Source organism: Coregonus lavaretus (genome assembly GCF_964263955.1).
Source record: "Coregonus lavaretus genome assembly, chromosome: 37".
In the NCBI taxonomy this organism is placed as follows: domain Eukaryota; kingdom Metazoa; phylum Chordata; class Actinopteri; order Salmoniformes; family Salmonidae; genus Coregonus; species Coregonus lavaretus.
The window spans coordinates 24982967-24997507 of NC_140024.1; the positions used below are offsets into that span (position 1 = coordinate 24982967).

The following is a 14541-nucleotide window of genomic DNA, read 5'->3' on the forward strand; positions in this document are numbered from 1 at the left end:
ATGTATAAAGACGGAGTGGTGGACAAGAAGAACAGAAAAGATTTTATACCTTATTTTCTAGGACTAGTTTTAGTTTTATATTGCACGGTTCATCTTGTGTCTTTCACTGCAGCAGCAGCTCAGGAGGACTCCCATTCCAACAGAAAGCGCCGGGCGCTGGGTCAGTGTTTCTATCTCTCCATCAACCGTGATAATCAATGATTTCAAGCCAATAAATGGTGGCAATGTTTGCGCAGCTAATAGCGGTGACTAATTGAGAACACATTTCCATAGCGTTCCTCATAAGAATAGGCACAATGTTGCCACAGTGATCATTCAGTAATGTTACATTTATTCAAAAAGCCTATCATTATGTTAGTGTAGACTGTTACTTTTTTTTCACTTCAAATGTTTATTTTTATTGTATATGTTGTTGTTTTTTACTGAGTTTGTAGACTGTTACTTTCTGTAACTTAGACAACTCTGTGTGTGGTGTTCCAGAGAATGAGACAGAGTGTATTACAACCCAGTCGTCTGAGTTTCCAGAGGGGTTCTTCACACTACAGGAGAGGAAGGATGGAGGACTTGTCATACACTTTATGATCATATTTTACATGCTGCTGGCAGTTGCTATAGTCTGTGACGACTACTTTCTACCTTCCCTAGAACTTATCAGTGACCGTAAGTTATCTGTGTGTGTATGTATTAATGTGTGTGTGTGTGTGTGTGTGTGCAAGTGTGCAAGTGTGTCTGTGTGTTAATGGCAACATCTCTTGGTCTTCTTTCCAGGTCTGGGTCTGTCTCAAGACGTAGCAGGAGCCACCTTTATGGCAGCAGGCAGCTCTGCTCCTGAACTGGTCACTGCCTTTCTGGGTACATAAGGCATCTGAAACATATGCACAACATACAATTACTATGATTGCTGAGAATACCATAGGAACTGCACATCACTACAATCATAATCGTCATCATCATCAAGTGCTAACAGCTGTGTGTGTGTGTGTGTGTGTGTGTGTGTGTGTGTGTGTGTGTGTGTGTGTTGTCTTACCCAGGTGTGTTTGTGACAAAGGGAGACATCGGTGTGAGCACCATCGTAGGATCAGCTGTCTACAACCTCCTGGGGATCTGTGCTGCTTGCGGACTCCTGACCAAAGTGGTATGTGTACACACACAGAGAGAGATTATGGGAAGCCTTACCTAACCATAAAGAGCTCAGTGGTATAATAAGCATCCATTCCAGCCAGGGGAAGCTTTAGTAGGTCAAGGAGGGGAGATTATCATCTACATTGTTTTGTCGTGTAAACTGTTATGGTGTGTGTGTGTGTGTGTGTATGTGTGTGCGTGTGTGCGTGTGTGTGTAGTGCCGGTCCTGGCCGTTCTGCCAACCTAGGCGAGACCAAAAAATAGCCCATGTTGAAATCAGGTTCATTTTCGGTTCTGAATGAAAGTTCAAAATACGTCATTTATAGACGTCTATGTTTGGGCCATATCAAGGCTGGTCCAGAGCGGACCAAAATCGAATGTCCATGGACATTGAAATCAAGGCCGGACAGGAGCAAAAACAGACGTCTAAAAGGCTTACTGAGTATAGCCTACAGTGTCGCCTGAAATTACATTTTAGGAATGCCATCTATGTGGTAGACCTACCGTTTGTAAAACACAAAAAAATACAGCCAGTCTGGACAAGACCAAAAAAAGAAGTCCAAAATACTTCAGTCCGTGCTTACTGGGGTGTAGCCTGCCGTGTCAGCCTGCTATGGAATTATATGAATGGCCATCCATGTGGTAGGCCCACCGATTGTAAAACAGGTCATTGCATTGGCTTTATTAGTCCTGATTCCTGTGATTTGGCTATTTAAGCTCTGAATATCAGCTACCCAACTTTATCAGGAGTTATCTTGAGCCTATTTGCAATGTGTTTACACAGCGGGAAATGCAGAAGTATTTTATTTTTCGCTATGATCAGCTCGTCAAAAGTGTACGGATCCGAACTTGAAACCACTGATCATGACAATTTAGCCCACGGGATGAATCTCCTGGACAGCAGTTGTGAGTAGCTTGATTGTCCACACCATATTGTCCATTTTACTTTGACCTGTCCTGTTTTTAGGATATGTTGTTTGATCGCAGTGCTAGCTGTGCCACTAGAGATCCTGGTTCGAATCCAGGCTCTGTCGTAGCCGGCCGCGACCGGGAGACCCATGGGGCGGCGCACAATTGGCACAACGTCGTCCAGGGTAGGGGTGGGAATGGCCGGCAGGGATGTAGCTCAGTTGGTAGAGCATGGCGTTTGCAACGCCAGGGTTGTGGGTTCGATTCCCACGGGGGGCCAGTATGAAAAAAATAATAATGTATGCACTCACCTACTGTAAGTAGCTCTGGATAAGAGCGTCTGCTAAATTACCTAAATGTAAAACGTTTCTGTCTCATTACATTGTCATACATTTTATCTCCAGCCTGTAGGCTACAGAAAAGGCCACATATTCTTTCTACCATATCCTATATCAGCTACATGATTTATGCTAGATGATTTTTTGAACGGAATGTTAGTGGAGCGCCGCAGCGATGCGTCTCTCCAACAGCTCCCTGGAGAGGCGCGCTGGGAATTGACAAAATACATATTTTGCGTCCCTGTCTTTGAAAAACTGTACACCACATCAGCACTCACCAAAAACGCCCATATGCCACTGGTTGAGAGAAATTGTCATTGTTTTTGGGCAGAATAATGTGAGGTTTTATGTGTTGCTCGAGGTGGGTCTTTGTCAGTTTAGCTCAGCGTGGCGGCCCTGTGTGTGTGTACTATACGCTGTAAACAGTGTGTTTTCTGTCCTAGGTGGGTCGTCTGACCTGTTGGTCTCTGTTCAGGGACTGTCTAGCTTACGCCATCTCTGTCTCTGCTGTTATAGCCATCATCTCAGACAACAAAGTCTACTGGTGAGTGTGTGTGTGTGTGTTAGGGTTAGGAGCTAGGGTTAGTTTTAGGGTTAGGTTTAGGAGCTAGGGTTGGGTTTAGGGTTAAGGTTAAGGTTAGGGTTGGGGAAAATAGGATTTTGAATGGGACTAAATTGTGTGTCCCCACAAGGTTAGTTATACAAGACTGTGTGTGTGTGTGTCTGTGTGGTGTAGGTGTGTTGTAGGGAGTGCCTTGTGTGTGTGTGTTTGCAACAGTATAACTTTTCCAGGACAGTGGAATTTTTACATGAGGAAGTCAATGAGAACATAATGTATTATACAATAAAGTTAAAGTGCCCTGTGTGTACTGGTGAGTATCTGTGTTCAACTCCACTTCCTCAATCTCAGCACATAGTAACACTTCAAAGCCCAGCGGTGTGATACTAATAATCTAAACAATCATCCTGGGTACACAAACGTCCTATTTTATTACTGCCGGTTACAGAGTCACAATCGGTTCTAATATACATGTACAAGTGATTGTATTAGATTTTTATTAGCATTTAACTCTCCTCTCCCCTCCTCTCTTCTCCTTTCCTCAAATCTGCTCACCGCTCTAATCTTCTCCTCTCCACCTCCCCTCCCCTCTCCTCAGGTATGATGCGGCCTGTCTGTTGTTGGTCTATGGGGTGTACATCGTAGTGTTGTGTTTTGACCTGAGGATCAGTGAGTGTGTTCTGAGGAGGTTCAGCCCCTGCTGTACCTGCCTGGGGAAAGGTTCTGAGGAGCACAGCGAGACACAGCCATTGGTCGACACCACTCTGAGGGTCCACAGACGTTCTAGAAGCGACAGCGGAATCTTCCAGGATGATTCAGGATACTCACACCTTTCCCTCAGTCTGCACGGCCTCAATGAGATACCAGAGGGTAGCTGATTCGATCTGTCACTCACACACACACACACACACACACACACACACACACACACAAACACACACACACACACACACACACACACACACACACACACACACACACACACACACACACACACACACACACACACACACACACACACACACACACACACACACACACACACACACATACACACACACACACACACATCCCTCTGGTAGATGACACATTGATGCCATGCAGACTGAGAAAGGGGTGTGTGTGTGTGTGTGTGTGTGTGTATTCCAGACCACCAGAGTGTGTTCTCGATGCCAGAGAACGACCTGAAGCGGATCCTGTGGGTGCTGTCCCTCCCGGCAATTGTGATTCTATACCTGACGGTTCCAGACTGCAGGAGACGGTTCTGGAAGAAATGGTTCATGTTCACCTTCTTTATGTCCGCTGTCTGGATCTCAGGCTTCACATACGTACTGGTCTGGATGGTCACTATCGTAGGTAAATATATGTACACTGGTCTGGATAGTCACTATCGTAGGTAAATATATATACACTGGTCTGGATAGTCACTATCGTAGGTAAATATATATACACTGGTCTGGATAGTCACTATCGTAGGTAAATATATATACACTGGTCTGGATGGTCACTATCGTAGGTAAATATATATACACTGGTCTGGATGGTCACTATCGTAGGTAAATATTTATACACTGGTCTGGATGGTCACTATCGTAGGTAAATATATATACACTAGTCTGGATGGTCACTATCGTAGGTAAATATATGTACACTGGTCTGGATAGTCACTATCGTAGGTAAATATATATACAGGTCTGGAGGGTCACTATCGTAGGTATACATATATATGTATATATACAGTTGAAGTCGGAAGTTTACATACACCTTAGCCAAATACATTTAAACTCAGTTTTTTACAATTTCTGACTTTTAATGCTAGTAAAAATTCCCTGTCTTAGGTCAGTTAGGATCACCACTTTATTTTAAGAATGTGAAATGTCAGAATAATAGTAGAGAGAATGATTTATTTCAGCTTTTATTTCTTTCATCACATTCCCAATGGGTCAGAAGTTTACATACATTCAATTAGTATTTGGTAGCATTGCCTTTAAATTGTTTAACTTGGGTCAAACGTTTCGGGTAGCCTTCCACAAGCTTCCCACAATAAGTTGGGTGAATTTTGGCCCATTCCTCCTGACAGAGCTGGTGTAACTGAGTCAGGTTTGTAGGCCTCCTTGCTCGCACACACTTTTTCAGTTCAGCCCACACATTTCCTATAGGATTGAGGTCAGGGCTTTGTGATGGCCACTCCAATACCTTGACTATGTTGTCCTTAAGCCATTTTGCCACAACTCTGGAAGTATGCTTGGGGTCATTGTCCATTTGGAAGACCCATTTGCGACCAAGCTTTAACTTCCTGACTGATGTCTTGAGATGTTGCTTCAATATATCCACATAATTTTCCTTCCTCATGATGCCATCTATTTTGTGAAGTGCACCAGTCCCTCCTGCAGCAAAGCACCCCCACAGCATGATGCTGCCACCCCCGTGCTTCACGGTTGGATGGTGTTCTTCGGCTTGCAAGCAACCCCCTTTTTCCTCCAAACATAACGATGGTCATTATGGCCAAACAGTTCTATTTTTGTTTCATCAGACCAGAGGACATTTCTCCAAAAAGTACGATCTTTGTCCCCATGTGCAGATGCAAACCATAGTCTGGCTTTTTTATGGCAGTTTTGGAGCAGTGGCTTCTTCCTTGCTGAGCGGCCTTTCAGGTTATGTCGATATAGGACTTGTTTTACTGTGGCTATAGATACTTTTGTACCTGTTTCCTCCAACATCTTCACAAGGTCCTTTGCTGTTGTTCTGGAATTTATTTGCACTTTTCGCACCAAAGTACGTTCATCTCTAGGAGACAGAACGTGTCTCCTTCCTGAGCGGTATGACTGCTGCGTGGTCCCATGGTGTTTATACTTGCGTACTATTGTTTGTACAGATGAACGTGGTACCTTCAGGCGTTTGGAAATTGCTCCCAAGAATGAACCAGACTTGTGGAGGTCTACCATTTTTTTCCTGAGGTCTTTCTTTTGATTTTCCCATGATGTCAAGCAAAGAGGCACTGAGTTTGAAGGTACTTAGTGTATGTAAACTTTTGACCCACTGGAATTGTGATACAGTTAATTATAAGTGAAATAATCTGTCTGTAAACAATTGTTGGAAAAATTACTTGTGTCATGCACAAAGTAGATGTCCTAACCGACTTACCAAAACTATAGTTTGTTAACAAGAAATTTGTGGAGTGGTTGAAAAACTAGTTTTAATGACTCCAACCTAAGTGTATGTAAACTTCCGACTTCAACTGTATATACACATACACTACCAGTCAAAAGTTTGGACACAGCTACTCATTCAAGGGTTTTTCTTTATTTTTACATTGTAGAATAATAGTGAATACATCAAAACTATGAAATAACACATATGGAATCATGTAGTAACCAAAAAAGCGTTAAACAAATAAAAATATATTTTAGATTCTTCAAATAGACACCCTTTGCCTTGATGACAGCTTTGCACACTCTTGGCATTCTCTCAACTAGCTTCACCTGGAATGCTTTTCCAACAGTCTTGAAGGTGTTCCCACATACGCTGAGCATTAGTTGGATGCGTTTCCTTCACTCTGCGGTCCGACTCATCCTAAACCATCTCAATTGGGTTGAGGTCGGGGGATTGTGGAGGCCAGGTCATCTGATGCAGCACTCCATCACTATCCTTCTTGGTCAAATAGCCCTTACACAGCCTGGAGGTGTGTTGGGTCATTGTCCTGTTGAAAAACAAATGATAGTCCCACTAAGCCCAAACCAGATGGAATGGCGTATCGCTGCAGAATGCTGTGGTAGCCATGCTGGTTAAGTGTGCCTTGAATTCTAAATATATCACAGACAGTGTCCCAGCAAAGCACCCCCACATCATAACACCTCCTCCTCCATGCTTTACGGTGGGAACTGCAAATGCGGAGATCATCCGTTCACCCATACCGTGTCTCACAAAGACACGGCGGTTGGAACCAAAAATCTCAAATGTGGACTCCAGACCAAAGGACAGATTTCCACCGGTCTAATGTCCATTGCTCGTGTTTCTTGGCCCAAACAGGTCTCTTCTTCTTATTGGTGTCCTTTAGTAGTGGTTTCTTTGCAGCAATTCGACCACGAAGGCCTGATTCACATAGTCCCCTCTCTGTCTGTGACTTGAACTCAGTGAAGCATTTATTTGGGCTGCAATTTCTGAGGCTGGTAACTCTAATAAACGTATCCTCTGCAGTAGCGGTAACTCTGGGTCTTCCATTCCTGTGGCGGTCCTCATGAGAGCCAGTTTCATCATAGCGCTTGATGTTTTTTGCGACTGCACTTGAAGAAACTTTCAAAGTTCTTGAAATATTTCGTATTGACTGACCTTCATGTCTTAAAGTAATGATGGACTGTCATTTCTCTTTGCTTATTTGAGCTGTTCTTGCCATAATATGGATTGTCTTTTACCAAATAGGGCTATCTTCTGTATACCCCACTACCTTGTCACAACACAACTGATTGGCTCAAACACATGAAGAAGGAAAGAAATTCCACAAATAAACTTGTAAGAAGGAACACCTGTTAATTGAAATTCATTCCAGGTGACTACCTCATGAAGCTGGTTGAGAGAATGCCAAGAGTGTGCAAAGCTGTCATCAAGGCAAAGGGTGGCTATTTGAAGAATCTCAACCAGCTTCATGAGGTAGATATTTTGATTTGTTTAACACTTTTTTGGTTACTACATGATTCCATATGTGTTATTTAATCGTTTTGATGTCTTCAAAAATAAAGAAAAACACTTGAATGAGTAGGTGTCCAAATTTTTAACTGGTAGTGTATATACAGTCCATTCAGAAAGTATTCAGACCCCTTGACTTTTTCCACAGTTTTCTGCACTGTCTGGTTAAGGAACGAGTTTTGCGTAGGAGTAACGCCACCTGTTGGAAAACAATGTAGTGTTTCTCAATACTCTTCACAGTACATCCTCAATACACAATACATCCTTCCTCAATATATTACCTTAGGCCCCCGTGTACAGTCTACAACTGATTTGACACAATGTTTGAGTTTGCCTGAACCATTGTTGTGTCTCCACAACACTTCTGTAATTATTTTTGTGCAAATGTGTCGTATATCAGTGGTATAACTTGTGTATGTATGAGGCCTTACTGCCTGCTGCAGACTGCAGGTGTTATTGAGCAAAACATTTGCAAGTTTTACATGAAAAGAAGGAAGCACATTAGTTTAAACCCCTTTCATGTTCTTCAATCAGAGAGTTAAGGAAGTCCAAGCGAGGAGGTTTAGAAAGTGTGTGAGAACATGTCAGATGTTAGAGTCGAGTCACATGCTGATTCCTGGGATGCCAGAGCAGACCCGGGTCCTACAGGCTTAGTGGAGCTCCAATGGTGGCCAGACACTAGCCCAGCCAGCGGGTCCTACAGGCTTAGTGGAGCTCCAATGGTGGCCAGACACTAGCCCAGCCAGCGGGTCCTACAGGCTTAGTGGAGCTCCAATGGTGGCCAGACACTAGCCCAGCCAGCGGGTCCTACAGGCTTAGTGGAGCTCCAATGGTGGCCAGACACTAGCCCAGCCAGCACCGGGATCACACACACACACACTCACGGATGCAGACGCATGCAAATGAAGGCACACAAACACAGGCACACTTAAACACAGACGCAGACATGGACTGACGCACGTACATACACAACATGTACAAACACACAACGCGCGCGCACACACACACACACACACACACACAGACGCACACACACAGCAGTAGGATTACCACCTGCTTCACCTCAGACACTGCATGGCTGCCAGGAGACGTCATGTGAGCTTTGGGTGGGAGTAGCCTCTAGGCACAGATCTAGGATCAGCTATCCCCAAGCTTTTCCATTACAGAGAAAACACAAAGAACTGACCTTACATCAGCGACGAGGACTGATGTTGTCATGTGATGTTGGTAGACATGAGAGTATAATGGGATTATTATCCTTTAACCTTCAGAACAACTCACATGAGAGAGAGAGAGGGAGGGGAGGAAGGGGTGAGAGAGAGGGAGGGGGAGGGAGAGAAAGAAAGAGGGAGATGGGGAGAGAAGAGAGAGGGATGGGGAGAGAGAGGCAGAGCGAGAGAGATGGCCTTATGGGGGAGAGAGAGAGAGGGAGCGAGAAAGAGAAACCAAGAAAGAGAGGCTGGAGAGCAGAGAACGGAGAGAGAGAGAAAATAAAGTGTGCGGTCAATGGGGGCATTGGTGTGTATTTCCCTGCGGTGTCTCTCTGTCGTCTGAACTTTGCAACGTGACCAGTTAGGCTTGGGATTCCTGAGGAGGTGCAGGGGGGAAAGATGAAAGAAGGGATGGAGGGATGGATGGGGGATCGAGGACTCCTTTAAAGTAGTGTTTCTAAAACATTTTGCACTGTTGTCCACCTTATTGTGTTTCCCTTGTTATATCTGCCTGTATCCTGTGTGTTATATCTGCCTGTATCCTGTGTGTTATATCTGCCTGTATCCTGTGTGTTATATCTGCCTGTATCCTGTGTGTTATATCTGCCTGTATCCTGTGTGTTATATCTTCCTGTATCCTGTGTGTTATATCTGCCTGTATCCTGTGTGTTATATCTGCCTGTATCCTGTGTGTTATATCTGCCTGTATCCTGTGTGTTATATCTGCCTGTTTCCTGTGTGTTATATCTGCCTGTTTCCTGTGTGTTATATCTGCCTGTATCCTGTGTGTTATATCTGCCTGTATCCTGTGTGTTATATCTGTCTGTTTCCTGTGTGTTATATCTGCCTGTATCCTGTGTGTTATATCTGCCTGTATCCTGTGTGTTATATCTGCCTGTATCCTGTGTGTTATATCTGCCTGTATCCTGTGTGTTATATCTGCCTGTTTCCTGTGTGTTATATCTGCCTGTATCCTATGTGTTATATCTGCCTGTATCCTGTGTGTTATATCTGTCTGTTTCCTGTGTGTTATATCTGCCTGTATCCTGTGTGTTATATCTGCCTGTATCATGTGTGTTATATCTGCCTGTATCCTGTGTGTTATATCTGCCTGTATCCTGTGTGTTATATCTGCCTGTATCCTGTGTGTTATATCTGCCTGTATCCTGTGTGTTATATCTGCCTGTATCCTGTGTGTTATATCTGCCTGTTTCCTGTGTGTTATATCTGCCTGTATCCTGTGTGTTATATCTGCCTGTATCCTGTGTGTTATATCTGCCTGTATCCTGTGTGTTATATCTGCCTGTATCCTGTGTGTTATATCTACCTGTTTCCTGTGTGTAATATCTACCTGTTTCCTGTGTGTTATATCTACTTGTGCTCTCTATGTTAGGAGAGACCCTGGCCTGGGTGTCCCAGACACAGTGATGGGCCTGACTGTGTTGTATGACATATCTGACCCTGTGTTGTGTTGTATCTGACCCCGTGTTGTGTTGTATCTGACCCTGTGTTGTGTTGTATTTGACCCTGTGGTATGTCTACGTTGTAACAGTAGAGAGTATCCCATACAGTAATGGGTCTGACTCTATGTCCTGTGTATCTGACTGTGTGTTCTCTGTGTTGTATGTAACAGGAGAGACCCTAGGTATCCCAGACACAGTAATGGGCCTGACTCTGTTAGCTGCAGGGACCAGTATACCAGACACAGTGGCTAGTGTCATGGTCGCCAGAGAAGGTAACTACTACTGTAGCTTCATTTCTGATCCTTTCTGACCTTTAGTCCCCCTGAGATACATCTCCTTTCCAGGACAGTAGACGGAGCCCACAGCTGCAAGTTCTTCCACTAGATGTCCACCTTATCATAATCGTGCAAGTCACATAAGTCCTATCTCTCTCTTACACTATATACACAAAAGTATGTGGACACCCCGTTGCTGACAGGTGTACAAAATCGAGCACACAGCCCTGCAATCTCCATAGACAAACATTGGCAGTAGAATGGCCTTACTGAAGAGCTCAGTGACTTTCAACGTGGCACCGTCATAGGATGCCACCTTTCCAACAAGTCAGTTCGTCAAATTTCTGCCCTGCTAGAGCTGCCCTTGTCAACTGTAAGTGCTGTTATTGTGAAGTGGAAACATCTAGGAGCAACAACGGCTCAGCCGCGAAGTGGTGGGCCACACAAGCTCACAGAACGGGACCGCCAAGTGCTGAAGCGCCTAGTAAAGATTGTCTGTCCTCGGTTGCAACACTCACTACCTAGTTCCAAACTGCCTCTGGAAGCAACGTCAGTACAAGAACTGTTCGTCGGGAGCTTCATGAAATGGGTTTCCGTGGCCGAGCAGCCGCACACAAGCCTAAGATTACCATGCATAATGCCAACCGTCGGCTGGAGTGGTGTAAAGCTCGCTGCCATTGGACTCTGGAGCAGTAGAAACAGTTCTCTGCAGTGATGAATCACGCTACACCAACTGGCAGTCTGATGGACTAATCTGGGTTTGGCGGATGCCGGGAGAACGCTACCTGCCCCATTGCATGGTGCCAACTGTAAAGTTTGGTGGAGGAAGAATAATGGTCTGGGGCTGTTTTTCATGTCGTGCTAGGCCCCTTAGTTCAAGTGAACGCAAATCTTAACGCTACAGCATACAATGACATTCTAGACGATTCTTCCAACTTTGTGGCAACAGTTTGTGGAAGGCCCTTTCCTTTTTCAGCATGACAATGGCCCGTGCACAAAGCGAGGTCCATACAGAAATTGTTTGTCAAGATCAGTGTGGAAGAACTTGACTGGCCTGCACAGAGCCCTGACCTCAACCCCATCGAACACCTTTCAGATTAATTGGAAAGCCGACTGCGAGCCAGGCCTAATTGCCCAACATCAGTGCCCGACCTCACTAATGCTCGTGATTGAATGGAAGCAAGTCCCCGCAGCAATGTTCCAACATCTAGTGGAAAGCCTTCCCAGAAGAGTGGAGGCTGTTATAGCAGCAAAAGGGGGACCAACTCCATATGAATGCCCATGATTTTGTAATGAGATGTTCGCCGAGCAGGTGTCCATATACTTTCAGTCATGTAGTGTAGGTACAACATTGGGTTATATGTCATCTTACCTCTCCTCTTTCCTCCCCTCTCTCTCTCGCTCTATTCCAGGTAAAGCCGACATGGCCATGTCCAACATCGTGGGCTCCAATGTGTTTGACATGCTGTGTCTGGGTCTTCCCTGGTTCATCAAGACGGTGTTTGTGGACACGGTCAACCCTGTGGAGGTCAACAGCACCGGTCTGGTCTTCATCTCAGCCACCCTCCTCCTCTCAATCGTCTTTCTCTTCGTGGCGGTCCATATAAACGGCTGGAAGCTGGACTGGAAGCTGGGGATCGTCTCTCTGTTCTGCTACGTCGTTTTTGCCACTGTGGCCATCCTCTACGAACTGGGCATCATTGGGAACAACCCTGTCAGACTGTGCGGCGACTGATGCACACACAGAGACATACAATAACACACACTAACACACAGGGCTGCTGCAGGCCGCACTCATCAGACTGTGTAGTGGCTGAGTGGCAGAGATGGAGTCCACACTCCAGCCCTCCCCCAGAACCAGGCTACCCAGAACCAACCTCTTGACACTTGACCATTTATACAAAACCCAGATACAGGGCCCAGATTCCCAGTCTCAGAGTGCTGATATAGGATCAGGTCCACCCTGTCCATGTCATCTTATTCATTATGATCTAAATCAGTGGTATTCGAAGTCGGGTCGCGACCCCACTTGCAGTGGTGTTTGTGGACACGGTCAGAATAGGAGTGTTGGATCACCAAATTCAAAGAAATAAATAAAATGTTTGTTTTTTTACAAAAACTTAACAGCACATATTATATGGGAAACTATACAACATTTTTTGAGAAAGATAATTTGAAAAATAAAATAGTATTGAGTAAAATTATTTATTGGTTTCTTTTCGTTTCAATAAGAGATAAAATGCAATGAATTTAAGGTTATTTGTTTATGTAAAAATCTAAATGTACAGATATTAAGGTGGGGTGGCAAGAAATTCTGGTGAAAGAAATGGGATCCCCGCTGAAAAGGTTTGAATACCACTGATCCTAGACCAACACTCCTACTCTGACACGCTTTATGAATACAGGCCCAGGACTTTGGGTGCCAAGACCAAGATAATGGCTACATCTCAAATGACACCTTCCCCAACGTAGGTCTCTGGTCAAAAGAAGTGCACTTAAATGTATGTAGGGCAGGGGTATTCAACTCTTACCCTACGAGGTCTGGAGCCTGCTGGTTTTCTGTTCTACCTGATAATATATTGCAGCCACACCTAAATCACTTCCTGATTAGAGGGGAACAATTTAAAAAATGCAGTGGAACTGGCTTCAAAGTCCAGAGTTGAGTTTGAGGGGTGCAGGGTGTGATTTGAGATGCAGCCCCATGCAGACTCCATACTACCTGCTGAGTGAGAATGATCCAGCAACACTGCCTTTGACCTCTAACTCAGGAAATAAAGCTGCCCTTTAATATTCTATGGGACTCTGGTAATGACAAGATAAGGATAGCATTTACATTTTAGTCATTTAGCAGACGCTCTTATCCAGAGCGACTTACAGTTAGTGAGTGCATACTAGCAGAGAGGAAGAGGCGAAGCAAGAGCGATAACTGGGACCAAATGTTGTTTTTTGCTCAACAAGCAGTTTTTGTATGGAGGTCAATGAATTCCATCTTTGGTCACCAAAAAAATTGAATGGCCTATGCTTAGGTTATGAGTGTACTGATATAAGTAGGACACGTGACTTCCCAGCAACTTTGAGAAAGAAAAAAAACTTTATAAGGGGGATGTTGCGTCTGTACACCCACATTTCTGCCCTCTCATTTGCTAGAATGGTCCCACCTGATCTTGCCTCCTCCGACTGCCTTGCATTTTTAATTGTTAGAGCAGCCACTAGAGTCTGGTCAATATAATGGATAATCTGTCATTACTCAACGCTGGTGAACGAGGAAGGGAAGGAGGGAGGGGGTGTTGTCCAGGCAGAACAGATAAGCGTTAACAAGCAGCCTGTGTTGCGCAACAGTAAGGAGTGAGGACAGGATCGTAAAGAGAAGAAACCCAAAAGTTTCCACTGGTCTTCTTATTTTTATTTAACTAGGCAAGTCAGTTAAGAACAAATTCTTAATTACAATGACGGCTTACCCCTGGCCAATTGTGCGCCGCCCTATGAAACTCCACATCACCGGCGGATTGTGATACAGTCTGGAATTGAACCAGGGTCTATAGTGAATCCTCTAGCACTGAGATGCAGTGCCTTAGACTGCTGCGCCACTCGGGAGCCCACTCGAAAGTCTATATGGCCTGAGAGGGGACAAACATTAACGATGACTCAGTCAGGACAGAGAGATGGAGCCTGAAACTACTGTTCAAGTTAAAGGCAAGAAAGTATCCATTCAGTTGTCCACTTCATGAAGACTCCCAGTGTATACTAGCCAAAGATCCTATTACATTATTAGTAGTATTCTAGTTCTATGATACTAGCAAACTAAACATTTATGGACACTAGTTTCTCACATCTTTTGTCAAAGTGAGCCATTATACCAGTTAACTTGACTGGTTGATTCTGCTACACCATTGTGGTCTAGTTACCTACGGTGTAGAAAAGGTAATCTTCAGTGCTATTTTGGCTAGCCCCAGAGGACACAGTGTTACAATGGTGTACAAG

The 14541-nt window shown here is 44.5% G+C and overlaps 1 protein-coding gene across 1 annotated transcript; it reads left to right on the forward strand.

Annotated features, from left to right (window-relative positions):
* On the forward strand, positions 1-12295 carry LOC311111439 (sodium/potassium/calcium exchanger 5-like; the record flags this gene model as incomplete). Its single annotated transcript, XM_084154157.1, has 9 exons — positions 1-160; positions 481-660; positions 769-852; positions 1032-1135; positions 2813-2913; positions 3527-3798; positions 4078-4284; positions 10456-10557; positions 11973-12295. 9 exons carry the CDS (start codon positions 1-3, stop codon positions 12293-12295), a joined length of 1533 nt encoding a protein of 510 aa, XP_084010283.1.
* Between the last annotated feature and the right edge of the window lie 2246 nt (positions 12296-14541).